Source organism: Hypanus sabinus, chromosome 19 (assembly GCF_030144855.1).
Source record: "Hypanus sabinus isolate sHypSab1 chromosome 19, sHypSab1.hap1, whole genome shotgun sequence".
NCBI classification, from domain to species: domain Eukaryota; kingdom Metazoa; phylum Chordata; class Chondrichthyes; order Myliobatiformes; family Dasyatidae; genus Hypanus; species Hypanus sabinus.
In genome coordinates this window covers 22,404,785-22,418,114 of record NC_082724.1, presented here as the reverse complement: position 1 = coordinate 22,418,114, position 13,330 = coordinate 22,404,785, and the positions used below count along the sequence as shown (strand labels likewise).

The 13,330-nt window shown below is 39.0% G+C and overlaps 1 protein-coding gene across 4 annotated transcripts in view; it reads left to right on the top strand.

The window, feature by feature from the left end:
* Positions 1-3,412, top strand: part of LOC132377797 (ERC protein 2) — a 782,782-nt gene extending 779,370 nt beyond the window's left edge. For 3 of the 4 annotated variants that reach the window (XM_059944157.1, XM_059944160.1, XM_059944156.1), the window contains one exon: positions 1,181-3,412. In XM_059944157.1, the coding sequence (XP_059800140.1) occupies positions 1,181-1,318 (138 nt within the window). In that variant the 3' untranslated portion in view covers positions 1,319-3,412. The remainder of the gene's footprint in view (positions 1-1,180) is intronic. The other variant, XM_059944158.1, reaches the window with a different exon arrangement.
* The last annotated feature ends 9,918 nt before the right edge of the window (positions 3,413-13,330 follow it).

Here is a 13,330-nt window from a genome sequence, read left to right as displayed (position 1 = left end):
TTTAGGAACTCAACTGCCAGCAGTTGAGTTTCTTTACCTGTTTTCTCATAACTTTAGATAGCTTCAATGAAAGTGTTATCTATGAGTGTACATCTTTCCTAGCTTTTAGTTTCTCTGAACTGAATCCAATTTCTCTCTTTTAAAAAAAAATCCAAAGTTAATTAAATTAATTTAGATGCTGCTTTTATTTCAGAACTTCCTGCACCATTCTTCTATCAGAGTGTGCTTTTTTTAACAAAGCATTCTGTCTCACTGCATGATTTACTCTGCAGAAATCAAGACACTTCATATCTTTGATGTGCTCTTTCCCAGACTCTAAAACTACAGACATCTAATTTGCCAACTTAAAGTAAATGAAGCAATGACGCTTACTGATCTGGACTCATGCCCCATTTTCTTTTCTTTTTCCTTATCTCTTCATGTTGCCCACTTGGAATACGTTCTTCGTTCTGCTTGGCTTGTGATCTGAAGTGTTTAACTAAGCTATGAATACATAATGCATTTATTTGTATGACCAGTCTCTGTTTATAGAAAACATAGAAAACCTACAACACAATACAGGCCCTTCAGCCCACAATGCTGTGTTGAACATGTACTTACTTTAGTAATTACCTTGGATTACCTATAGCCCTCTATTTTTCTAAGCTCCATGTACCTATCCAAGAGTCTCATAAAATACCCTATCGTATCCATCTCCACCACTGTCGCCGGCAGCCCATTCCACTCACTCACCTCTCTCCGCGTAAAAAACTTACCCCTGACATCTCATCTGTACCTACTTCCAAGCACTTTAAAACTGTGCCCTCTTGTGTTAGCCATTTCAGTCCTTGAAAAAAGCCTCTCATCATCTTATACACCTCTATCAGGTCACCTCTGATCCTCCGTCGCTCCAAGGAGAAATATCTGAATAATTTGATTAATTTATATTCTACATATTGTTCAAAAGTAAAACTTATGTACACATTAATTTATACCTTGAACTCTTTAAGGAATTTAAAGTAGAATCTAACCTATAGTGTTTATTATAAAAGAATTGCATCAACTTATGTTATTTACCTTTCTGGTTCCAATTACAGAACAAATGACAGTCATGTTGCTCATTAATTTTAGAAAAGCTTCAACTTGTTCTAAATATCTATTTGTGTGTGAAATCTAAACAGTGTATTGATGTTTCCTCTAGTTAGCAGAGGAGCTGGAGCGAGGTGAAAAGGAAAATGTGGCACTACAGGAGTACACAGACAATTTGCTTCAACGAATTTCAGATCTATGCCCGGATGTCCTGGAACAAGTCATCAAAATGCTGGAAGAAGCAGCTTGATACAGTAAAAAGTGAGGTAATGGTGATATCATGAAGTGAGTTAAAAAGAGCCCCACCACCACCAAATCCAGCATTAATGCAACTAAAGTCAATCTTCATCCAGCTGAATTTATATACACCTTAATAGTATTATGAGTATCATTCCAAATATAATTGGCTTCCCAATAATGACTAAGAAATAGTCGGTACTCTGAAAGCCCACATCATGATTAGGTGCATCCTGCTTGAGATGCCTATTGCTTGCAGCTCTTTCTTATCAGCTTCAGCCTTCAACCCAATATTGTCAGCTTCTGCAAGTTCAGCAGTCATAATGGGTTTGGGGAACTCCTCGGGTCATCTTATTCTCTCACTCACACCTGAATTTCCAGTTGAGTAGGAAAGAGGAGAACTTTTATAAGCTTTTAACATCTATGCATTAAATAGTAAGCTTTTGTGTAGGAGTAAAAGGTGTTCAATTGTTAAGGTGAAAGAGTTATCAAACAGTTGACAAGGATTATCCTTCTGAACAAAAACAACCTGTGCCTCTCAAAATGTACTGTACATCTGAATATGTTGATTCGATGATTGATTTACAATAGTGTTGAAATGGAAGAGTATTCAAAATTCTGAAACTGGCCTATCAGATTGGGATTGCTTTGTGCATAGAACATGTTCAGGAAGAAGGAAGTGAACTTCCTTCTTGCTGAGATAGTGAAGTACTCAGATGACAACTGTTGTACTTCATTTTGAAAGATTCTTGAAAAAGTTTGACAGTATCTTACGTCTGATTTATAAGTATCGAAACTTGTGCATTTATATGATTTGAATTCTTAATGCATTATCACACTTAGCAGCAGAGGTGCTTCATTGTTGTGAGTGGAAATGCAATAGAAAACTTTCTACTGCTTAAGTAAAACCAAACCTCAGATCTTCCTCTGGTAAAGGGGAAAAGTTCTTAGGAAAATGTTTAGCACATCTGGCAAATTTTGCACTCCTAGAGAACACAGACAACAAGGAGCAGTAAGCAACACAGTTGTCACATTGGGGTTGTGATCCTTTGAGTGCCCTAACAAGCAGTTCTCTTATGTTCTATAGTCCAACTGAATACTTGAAGTAGGAAATTCTTACCACAAGGACCTAATCTTAAGTAAATGTCATAGTTAAAAGCATAAAACAGTGATGTTTAGCTGTTAGTTCATTTATATGTAATGTGCCAATTTTGGAACAGTTGGGGAAATTAAATTGTTCCCAGATTATAGTGATACTGATCGAAAGGTGATCCTCAAATCAGGGTATCAAAACAAGACTTTTGGGGGATAAGAAAACTGTTCTACCAATGGAAAAGAACAATTCTTGTTACATGTTTTACAGAATTTCAAGGAAATTTCTTTTGATACTTTGGCATAGAACACTGGTTAAGATAAACACTGTGACAAACTGACGGTATCGTTTTAGTTTTGTGTCATTGGTAAACATCTTGCTTTGAGTCGTAACAAAACAAAAGATTATCATTAATGCAACTTCTCTTTTCCATTCGCTTGTTTTCAGATAAATAACTTGACTGGTGTTCTGATTGTTATCAAGCCTGTATTATATACTGTGTCAATTACTGTACAGTAATTTTTGTATTTGAGATTTGTGTATCAAAATGCACGCAATTTCTGTTTGACTTTTATTTGAAAGTGGATAAAAATATAATTTCCTATTAGTCTTTACAAGCAAATCATAAAATATTGACACAGTGCTTATCTGCAATGTATTGTGTAGAATGGTGTTTGAATGTGATGTGCTGGAATATGTATATCAGCAATTCTCCAGGTTGCCTCTTATATGTGTTCTGTCAGATTTTAGTATCCTTCTTGTCCTATTCTTTTCAAGTTCGTGGCATGTCATGGGCTCTGCTGTTGATATATAGTGAAGATGTTGACATGGTACCAAAAGGAATCCTTGAGTATGGTTAACAACCATGGGCATGTTTTAAAACTGTTACTGTGCATCATTATCTCGTGGACATGTAGGGGTATATAAGGTTCAAAACATTGTTATTAATGTGCAAGAAATATTTAGTGTTGCCCAGCTTGTTTATATATTCATTAAATAAAACTTTCTTTCTGATATTACAGTTGTTGTTTAATAAAGAAAATTACTTTTTTGTGGAATTCCTGCTTTTAAGTTATTTTGAGACTCTTAAGTCACTCATGGAACAATTGATATAAGCTTTTCAGCTCACCATACCCTCCTTTCTTATGTGACACATTGTTCATTTAGTCACTTTTAATTGGGAGAGTTTTGTCCAGAGTGATAATTAGTACATTTCAGTGACTTTGTGGCAGGGCCTGGAGTTTTAAGATGTCAGATTTTCCCTTGAAGCTGCATTTTGGTTTTCATTTCTGACTCCTTAGAAAATAGGACACAGGACAGCAATGTACAGTTTAGGCCCGTTGGCCCAAGATGTTAGTGTGGACCATGATGCTAAATTAAACTAAACCGCTGTGCTTACACATGATCCATAGCCCTCTGTTCCCTGAATGCTCACATGCCTGTCTAGATGCCTCTTAAATATCACTATTGTGTCTGCTTCCACCACACTCTATGGCAATCCTTTCCATGCACCTGCCACGCTCTGGAAAACAAAATCTTGCCTCATGTGTCTCCTTTAAACTCTCCCCAACCACCTTAAAGTTATGACCTCTAATACTTGATATTTCCACCCCCTGGGAAATAGACCCTGGATATCTACACTATCTACATCTGCCTCTCATAATTTTATAAACTTCCCTCAGGTCTCGCATCAGTCTATGGAACTCCAGAGAAAACTTCTCTGCTTATAGATCATACTGTCTAATCCCAAGGAATATCCTGATAAACCTTTTCTGCATTCTCTCCAAAGCCCCCATATTCTTCTTGTAATGTGTCAGCCAAACCTACACAACACTCTAAATGTGACCCAAACCAAAGTTTTATTCAGCTTCATCATGACTTTCCAATTTTTATACTCAATGCTTGGTCCAAAGAAAGTAAGCATGCATATGTCTTTTTTACCACCCTATTCATGTGTTGCCATTTCAGGGAGCTATGGACTTGTAGTCTAATACCACCTTGTACTCCAATGCACTTTACTATATTCCTTCTCTTTTCATTTGACCTCTCAAAGTGCAACACCTCATACTTGTTCACTTTAGTTTGCCAAATCAGAACTGTCAAAAGTTCAAAAAATTGAAGCAACTGATCCAAGGTTAAAACAAATATCAGTTCCTCAGCTTGTGACCTGCCTTAAAAGCCAATCACTCAGTTCATGCTCTCAACAATATATATATCGTAAGGCAAATATTTTTGCATAATCATCTAGCTGATAGAAAAATTTACAGAAGTCAAATGAGAGCTAATGCTATTACTGAGAATGCCTTGCTGCTTTTTCCATATAAATCATGTTGATGTAAGTGATCAGGGCAGCACGTTTAGCGTAGCGGTTAACACTGTGCTTCATAGTGCCAGCGATCGGCAGTTCAATTGCCACTTCTGTCTGTTAACCGTGATTGCAATGGGTGCTCTGGGATCCTCCCATATTCCAAAGACGTATGGGATGGATTAGTAATGAGCATACTACGTTGGCATCGGCCTTGGCAATACTTGCAGGGTGCACCCAGCACATCCCCAGACTGTGTTGGTTGTTGATGCAAAAGATGCACTTCACTGTATGTTTCGATTTTTCAGTGTGCATGTGACAAAGAAAGCTAATCTTTAATCTTTTTAATCCTCCAAAAAACTCAAAACCTTTGCGTGTTCTATATCCTTGTTCCATTATTTTTATTTCATTTTGCATGCTCCAATTATTAAAATACAAAAAATGTTTGTTATCTAACTATTTTATACATGTTTGACTGCTAAACTCTGTGATTTAGGATTTGAAATATAGATAACATTGCACACAGTAGTTTGCATAGAGTCACCATTGGCTAATCAAATATCAAGAGACTTAAGAATGAAAGTACAACAAAATCAAAGTTATATTCTAAACAGACCCTAGTTATTATCTCAATAATAAGGAAAAAGTACATATATTACCAAGAATACTTAAGAGCTCCACGTAACGGTAGTTAAAATAGTTTGAAAATAAATAATTATTGTTTTAAGATTTTCATCAAAATATATTTTTATAAATTTAAATTAGAAATTTAAAAACAAAGTTTTAAGTCATCTTTGGTTCAATGGATCAATGTTGAAACATGGTACTTTATTGGATCTATAATGAAAAGAAAGATACAATATTAAATTTAATTGGTTATGTCTGAATTTTGATCATCAACCCCTCTAGAATTATTTTTTATAGTTAAATACCTTAAACACAATTGATGAATGCTGGTAATCAGAACGTTAATACTGTATAGATGTTTTGCTACTGAGCGAGTGATCCCACCACCAGCTGTTCAAATCTCACTCTGGCAAATTGCTAACTTAGGCTAATTATAGCTGGCAATTTATGCGTGTTTCAGAAAAATTACAATGAGCACTGCCAAGATTCATAAAAATGAAATGATTTACTGATTTCTATTGTACACTGTGATGACTCAAAAAGCCATTCTACTGTAACTGGTATTCAAGAAAGCCAATCAGCATTGTAGGACAACTGAATGTAACTTGTGAAGTCGGCAATGTCGCGAACTTCATATATCCGGAAAAGACTTTTAAAGTTAATGTGTTAATGCATTTCTGAAGTAAAATAAAGCCTCCAAACTTCTCTTCACAACCAAAATTTAACGAAGCAACTTAGTAGTTGTATAAACATGTCAAGCAAGACCCTAAAAGTTGTATCATGTAGAGTAAGTTTCTGCAGATGTGGAATAGGCATCTAATTGGTCAGTATTATTAGTGAACTTGCACCACTCCTGAGGTTCGCTGTCGTCCAGGGATACCTGCCTCCAGTTGGGGCAGGACCTCCAATCCTCCATCAAAAGTCCTCCATCAAAAGAACAATCTCTTCTCTTGTACTCGTTTCTTTATTTGTCTCTGTCATTCCCAGCCTGAATAAATTGCTCTTCGAGAGGTGCTTACAGTTTTGAAAGTAGTATAACTGTTGTCCTATTTTTTCACCAGCTTGCAGCACCAAAGTTCTCCAAGAAGACCAAAGCCAATAAATGATACTGTTTGTGTGCCTGTTTCAAAATCTGTGAATGAGAATTTCATTTTGCACCTAGAAATCCTCATTTGCAGACATCACTACACCAACATCTCCCTCCCATCCTCTCCATTCCAGACACTCACTTTAAGATGCAATTGAATTTCTAAATGTTCTAAATTAAATGTCTCTAAATGAAGTGCAAGGGCAACATTACCCTTGGTTTCAGTTTAGTACAATGTTCAAAGTAAATTTATTATCGAAGTATGTACACTCAGTGGTCACTTTATTAAATATACCAATATACCTGCTGGGTAATGCAAATATCTAATCAGCCAATCGTGGCAGCAACTCAATACATAAAAGCATGCAGGCACAATCAAGACATTTAGTTGCTGTTCAGACCAAACATCAGAATGGGGAAGAAATAAGATCTAAGTGTCTTTGACTGTGGAATGATTATTGGTGCCAGATGGGGTGGTTTGAGTACCTTAGAAACTGATGTTCTCATGGGATTTTCATGCACAACAGTTTATAGAAAGTGGTGCAAAAAACACAAAGAAGTGGCAGTTCTGTGTGAGAAAATGCCTTGTTAATGAGATAGTTCAGAGGACAATGACCAGACTCATTCAAAGTGACAGCAATTCAGCTAACTATGTATTACAACTATCACAGAAGAGCATCTGTAAACACACAACACATCAAACCTTGAAGTGGATGGGCTACAGCAGTAGAAGTCCATGAACATACACTCAGTGGCCAATTTATTAAGTACAGGAATACAATAGAATCAATGAAAAACTACACACAAAGACTGTGTTCAGTGATCAGTTCAGAGCTGAGGTTGGTGGAGTTAGCCACACTGGTTCAGGAGCCTGAGATTGAAGGGTAATAACTGTTCCTGAGCCTGGTAGTGTTGGGACCTAAGACACCTGTACCTCCATTCCAATGAAAATATCAAGAAGAGCAATGCCTGGATAGTGTGGGTGCTTGATAGAAGCTGCTTTCTAGGGGCAATGTAGACGTATTCAATGGTGAAGAGGGCTTTTCCTGTGATAGACTGCATTGTATCCATCAGTTTTTGTAGGCTTTTCCATTCTGCGGCATTGTTGCTTCCATACTAGGCCAAGGTACAAGAAAGACCAATATTAATTGGTCGATATAAGGTTCACTTTGGGAACATTTGAATAGGTCGCACTGTGAAATGTACAAGTAAGTATGAAATTAGACTGCCTTACTGTAGGCTGAAGAGGAAACTTCTAGAATACAATTGTGAAGATCATCAGAGAGACCACATTTGGAATGGATTTTAAAAAATTATTATTTACCTAGTATTGATAAAAATTAGTATGGATTGTAAGCAACAGCTAGATTGAGGGGTTGAATGAAGAAGAGATATTTGTAGTTTAATTGAAACTGAGAAGAAAAAATCCAGTAAACGTCAGATTTTTATCTATTAATTCACATTTTCAGTATATCTGTTAAATTGTTCATTCAGAATGAAATCTGAAACGCAACTGGAAAAGATCTTACTTAGATTCTGGCTCAAGGGTGTGTGTTATAGAGCAATTTAAGAATTTTACCATAAATCTTTTTTTAATTAAATGTTGCATTATTTGAGTATAGAGTAGTATGATCAAGAATATTTTTGGTGTCTAGGGTAATTGATATCTTGCTCTACAACTTCTTAACATGAGAGCTGGTCGAACTAGGCTGATTTTCAGCTTATTCTGAGGAACTGTTTGTGAGCATGATGATTGTTTCTTAGTAACCATTCCTTAGCATTCAGCGCCAATATTCTCAATTTACTTGGATTATAAAGCAAAACTTCTAAAAGTTATTAAGTATGTTTAAAATCATCATTCACTGATATTCATTGGCATTTGGTATATTGGGGCAGCATGGCAGAGTAGTGGCTAGCCCAGCACTTTATGGTAGAGGTGACCAGGCTTCAATTCCTGCTGCTGCCTGTAAGGAATTTGTACATTCTCCCTGTGACCACGCGTTCCCTTCAGGAGCTCCAGTTCCCTCCCAGTCCAAAGACATACTGGTTGGTAGGTTAATTGTTTGCTGTAATTTGTCCCATAGAAACATAGAAAATAGGTGAAGGAGTAGGTCATTCAGCCCTTTGAGCCTGCACCGCCATTCAGTATGATCATGGCTGATCATCCAACTCAGAACCCTGTACCTGCTTTCTCTCTATACCCCCGATCCCTTTAGCCACAAGGGCCATATCTAACTTCCTCTTAAATATAGCCAATGAACCGGTCTCAACTGTTTCCTGTGGCAGAGAGTTCCACAGATTCACCACTCTCTGTGTGAAGAAGTTTTTCCTCATCTCGGTCCTAAAAGGCTTCCCCTTTTTCCTTAAACTGTGACCCCTCGTTCTGGACTTCCCCAACATCGGAAACAATCTTCCTGCATCTAGCCTGTCCAATCCCTTTAGAATTTTATACGTTTCAATAAAATCCCCCCTCAATCTTCTAAATTCCAGTGAGTATAAGCCTAGTCAATCCATTCTTTCTTCATATGAAAGTCCTGCCATTCCAGGAATCAATCTGGTGAACCTTCTCTGTACTCCCTCTATAGCAAGAATGTCTTTCCTCAGATTAGGGGACCAAAACTGCACACAATATTCTAGGTGCGGTCTCACCAAGGCCTTGTACAACTGCAGTAGAACCTCCTTGCTCCTGTACTCAAATTCTTTTGCTATGAATGCCAACATACCATTTGCCTTTTTCACCGCCTGCTGTACCTGTGTGCCCAACTTCAATGACTGGTGTACAATGACACCCAGGTCTCATTGCATCTCCCCTTTTCCTAATCGGCCACCGTTCGGATAATAATCTGTTTTCCTGTTCTTGCTTAGGCTAAGGTCACATCAGGGGATTGCTGGGACAGTTTGGTTTAAAGGGACAGAAGGGCCTATTCCATTTTGTATCTCAGTAAATAAACAGTAAGTAAATAAATAAATATTTGCTCCTTTCATAAGTACAAGTGTTAGGAACCTATCGATATTCAAGTTAGGATTTTCAGTTATGTCCCAAATAATGTAAATAAGGCAAAATTGTTTTACAACTTCCTTAGAAAAGTAATATCATATCAGTCAGTAATAATTTACATGATGTAATATTTACTGTTCATTGGAGAAAACAGCATATAACGGAACTCAAATTGCAATATATGGACCTATTGCAATATAATTGTACCTATATGGAGCACAATTGGGGAAAGGCTGACAAATTGCTGTGTTGCAGTGGAATTTCTTTGAAATATACTTATAGGCTTTTCATTTGATGTCTTTATTATGCCATCCTAATTTGATGTTTATGTGCTGATGCATCTTTTATCCTTTTCTACTGTCAACAATGTTTACCAAACTAAGTTATGTGTTTTCATGCTGGATTTTTATTGTTATTATCTTTATCTTACGTGAAACCGCTAATTATCGACTATTAGATGAGAGATCAGGATAAGGTATGAAATATTAGACCATAAAATAGGCACATAAGAGATTCTGCAGATGCTGGAAATCCAGAGCAATACACATACAAAATGCTGGGGGAACTCAACAGGTCAGGCAGCAGCTATCGATGTGAATAAGCATGTAAATTCAGACTGAGAACTTTCTTCAGGACTGGAAAGGAAGGGGGAAGATGCCAGAGTAGGAGGGTGGGGGAGGGGAAGAAGGTCAGACTGGAAAGTAATAGGCAAAGCCAGATGGATGGGTGAGGGGATGCAGTAAGAAGTTGGAATATGATTGGTGGAAAAGGCAAAGGGCTGGAGAAGAAGGAATCTGATTGGAGAGGAGAGCGAACAATGGGAGAAAGGGAAGGAGGAGGGGTTAGCAGGGGGAGGTGATAGACAGTTGAGGAGAAGATGTAAGAGGCCAGAGAAGGAAATAGAACAAGAGGGAAGGGGAAAGAAAAAAAATTACCAGGAGAAATTAATGTTCATGCCATCAGGTTGGAAGCTATCTAGACAGAATATGAGATATTGCTCCTCCACCCTGACAGTGGCCTCATCATGGCAGAAGAGGAAGCCATGGGCCAACTTGCCAGAACAGAAATGGGGACAGGAATTAAAATGGTTGATCACTGGGAACTTCTTGCGGATTGAGCGGAGGCGCTCAAGAAAGCAGTCCTCCAATTTACGTCGGGTCTCATCAATATAGACGAGGCTGCATCAGGAGCCCCAGATACAGTTGGCGACCCCAAGAGCTTTACATGTGAAGTGTTGCCTCACCTGAAGGGACTATTTGGGGCCCTGAATGGGGGTGAATGGGCAGGTGTAGCATTTCAGCCACTTGCCAGGAGAGAGATCAGTGGGGATGGACGAATGGACAAGGGAATCTGGGAGGGAGTAAACCCTGCAGAAAGTGGAGAGTGGGAGGGAAAGGGGGAGGTAAAGATGCGTTTGGTGGTAGGATCCTGTTGAAGGTGCTGGAAGTTGCAGAGAATGATGTGTTGGATGCAGAAGCTCACGGGCTGGTAGAGGATCTCCACCTTTGTTAATGCAGCAGGTGAGCATGGGTGCCCAGGAGATGGTGGAGATGTGGGTTAAGGCAGCATCAATGGTGGAGGAAAGGAAACCCCATTCTTTAAAGAAAAGACATCTCTGATGACCTTGAAAGAAAAGCCACATCCTGGGAACAAATGCAGCAGAGATGAAGGAACTGAGAAAAGGGAATAGCATTTTTACAGGAGACATGGTGGAAAGAGTCGATAGCTGTGGGAATCAGTAGATTGAGAAAAGCTATTCCAAAGATGGAGACAGAAAGGTCAAGAAAGGGGAGAGAGGTGTCAGAAATAGACCTCATGAATTTAAGGACAGGGTGGAAGTCGGAGGCAAAGTTGATGAAATTGATGAGCTCAGCATGAACGCATGAAGCAGATTAATGCAGTCATCAATGTAGCACAGTAAGAGTTGGAAAGCATTACCTGGGAAGGCTTAGAACATTTACTGTTCCACGTAGTCAACAAAAAGGCAGCATAGCAGGGGACCATACGGGTGCCCATAGATCCCCCTTGAATTGGGAAAAAGTGGAAGGAGATGAGGGTGAGGACTATTTCCACCAGACAGTGGAGGGGAACCGGTCGGGTCTTTTGTCGAAGAAGCAGAAAGTTTAAGGCTTTCTTCATGGGGGATAGAAGTGTATAGGGATTGGTCATCCATGGTGAAAATGAGCCACTCAGGGTCAGGGAATTGAATGAAAGTTGTTGAAATCAAGAGCAGGTGAAGTGTCGCAGATGTATGTGAGAATGGTCTGAACCTAGGGGGAATAGAATGGCATTGAGGAATGTGGACACTTGTTCACTTGGGCCAGGAGCAGGCAGAGACAATGAGCCTATGCAGACTGTCAGGTTTGTGGACCTTGGGTGGGAGGTAGAAGCATGGAGTGTGGGTTAAAGGGACTATCAGATTGATGGCAGTGGATGGAAGATCTCCAGAGTTGATAAGGTTAGTGATGGTCCAGAATGGGGTCCTTTCCAAGGGGTAAGAGGAGGTGTCTGAGAAAGCTGCATAGCAAGGTTGAGGTCAGCTCACCACACTACAACAGCACCCCTTTTGTCTGAGGGTTTGATGGTGAGGTTGGGATTGGTGTGGAGAGAGAGGAGTGCTGAAGTTGAGCCAGTTGGTGTCTCGTTGGCAGTTGGAGATTAAAAGATCCAAAGCAGGCAGAGAACAAGAGCAGGGTGTCCAAGGAGGAGGGTTGGAAATGGGAGAAGGGATCATCAGTGTGGAGGGAGAGTCTTTGCAAAGAAGCGGCCTTGAAGATAGAGGCAACAGAAGAAGAGCTCATTATTTTGCCAGGCCCAGAACTCACTGAGGTGTGGGTAAAGGGGAGTAAAGGTAAGGACCTTTGCTGATGACAGAACGTTCTACATTAGAGAGGGAAGATTGGAGGGAATGGTGAAAATATGGCAGGGATTAGAGCTGAGATTGGGCGGGGGTAGAGTTGATGGTGTATTCCATAAAATAGGAATTAGTTGATCTCTAGGATATTTACTATTTACTATCATGCTCTGTAAAATGTTACAAGTTGGCTGTAGAATCCAAATTATTATCATTTGTATAATTCTCTTTTAACATCACTTCCTCAATAAAATGCAACCTTCCCCTGCTTAGAATCAAGAAGCTGTTGTCTTAAACACCATTATGCCTTTGTGACAAATATCCTTCCTTACCCAAACCCTTTGAAGCAGATCATTAATAATCTTGCTGTTCTGTTCAACTGCATTCTGAATTTCAAATGCCATATCCTATCCTTCAGCAGAATGCTCACTTTAATCCATGTGACATTGCCTATTTTCATAGACCTTCTGTCATTAAATCTCTTAGCCAATCCCGTATGATTGAAGATAGCCTTTTTCTGTTTGGATTCTGAGGAGGCAAAAGAGTTTTATGTGGAATTTCCTACTGTAAAGAGGGAAGATGTTCTGCTCCCCCTGTTTGCCTCTTTTTTTGGTATGAATATTACAATTTTTCAAGGGCACTGCATGAATCTCCCTGCAGCAGTTTGTCTGGCTTCTTGGAAATCCCTTGCCTTTGATAGATCTCAAACCTCCTCATAGCAATAATGCACTTATTTCCAAAGAGTTTCCTGCTAGAGTTGAGTTAGACCACAGATTGAATGAGTAACTGTTTGCTTTGACTGTAGAAGCAAGATGACCCAACTAGTCACCAATTTATAATAGGCAGATGTGACTTGTACACCTTGGAATCTGATTCCAGTTTATCACTTATTCCTTCACCGAAGTGAATGATAGGATTTACCTTATATTAAGCATCCAGAAGACAACTGTCTTCTGATGACGTGCTTTCCTTACATGGTGCAGCCTGTTGGCAGTTACAGTCTATCACAAGACTCTGAATCACTTTCCATACCTCAGGAAAGATCCTTCAATGAGGATGAA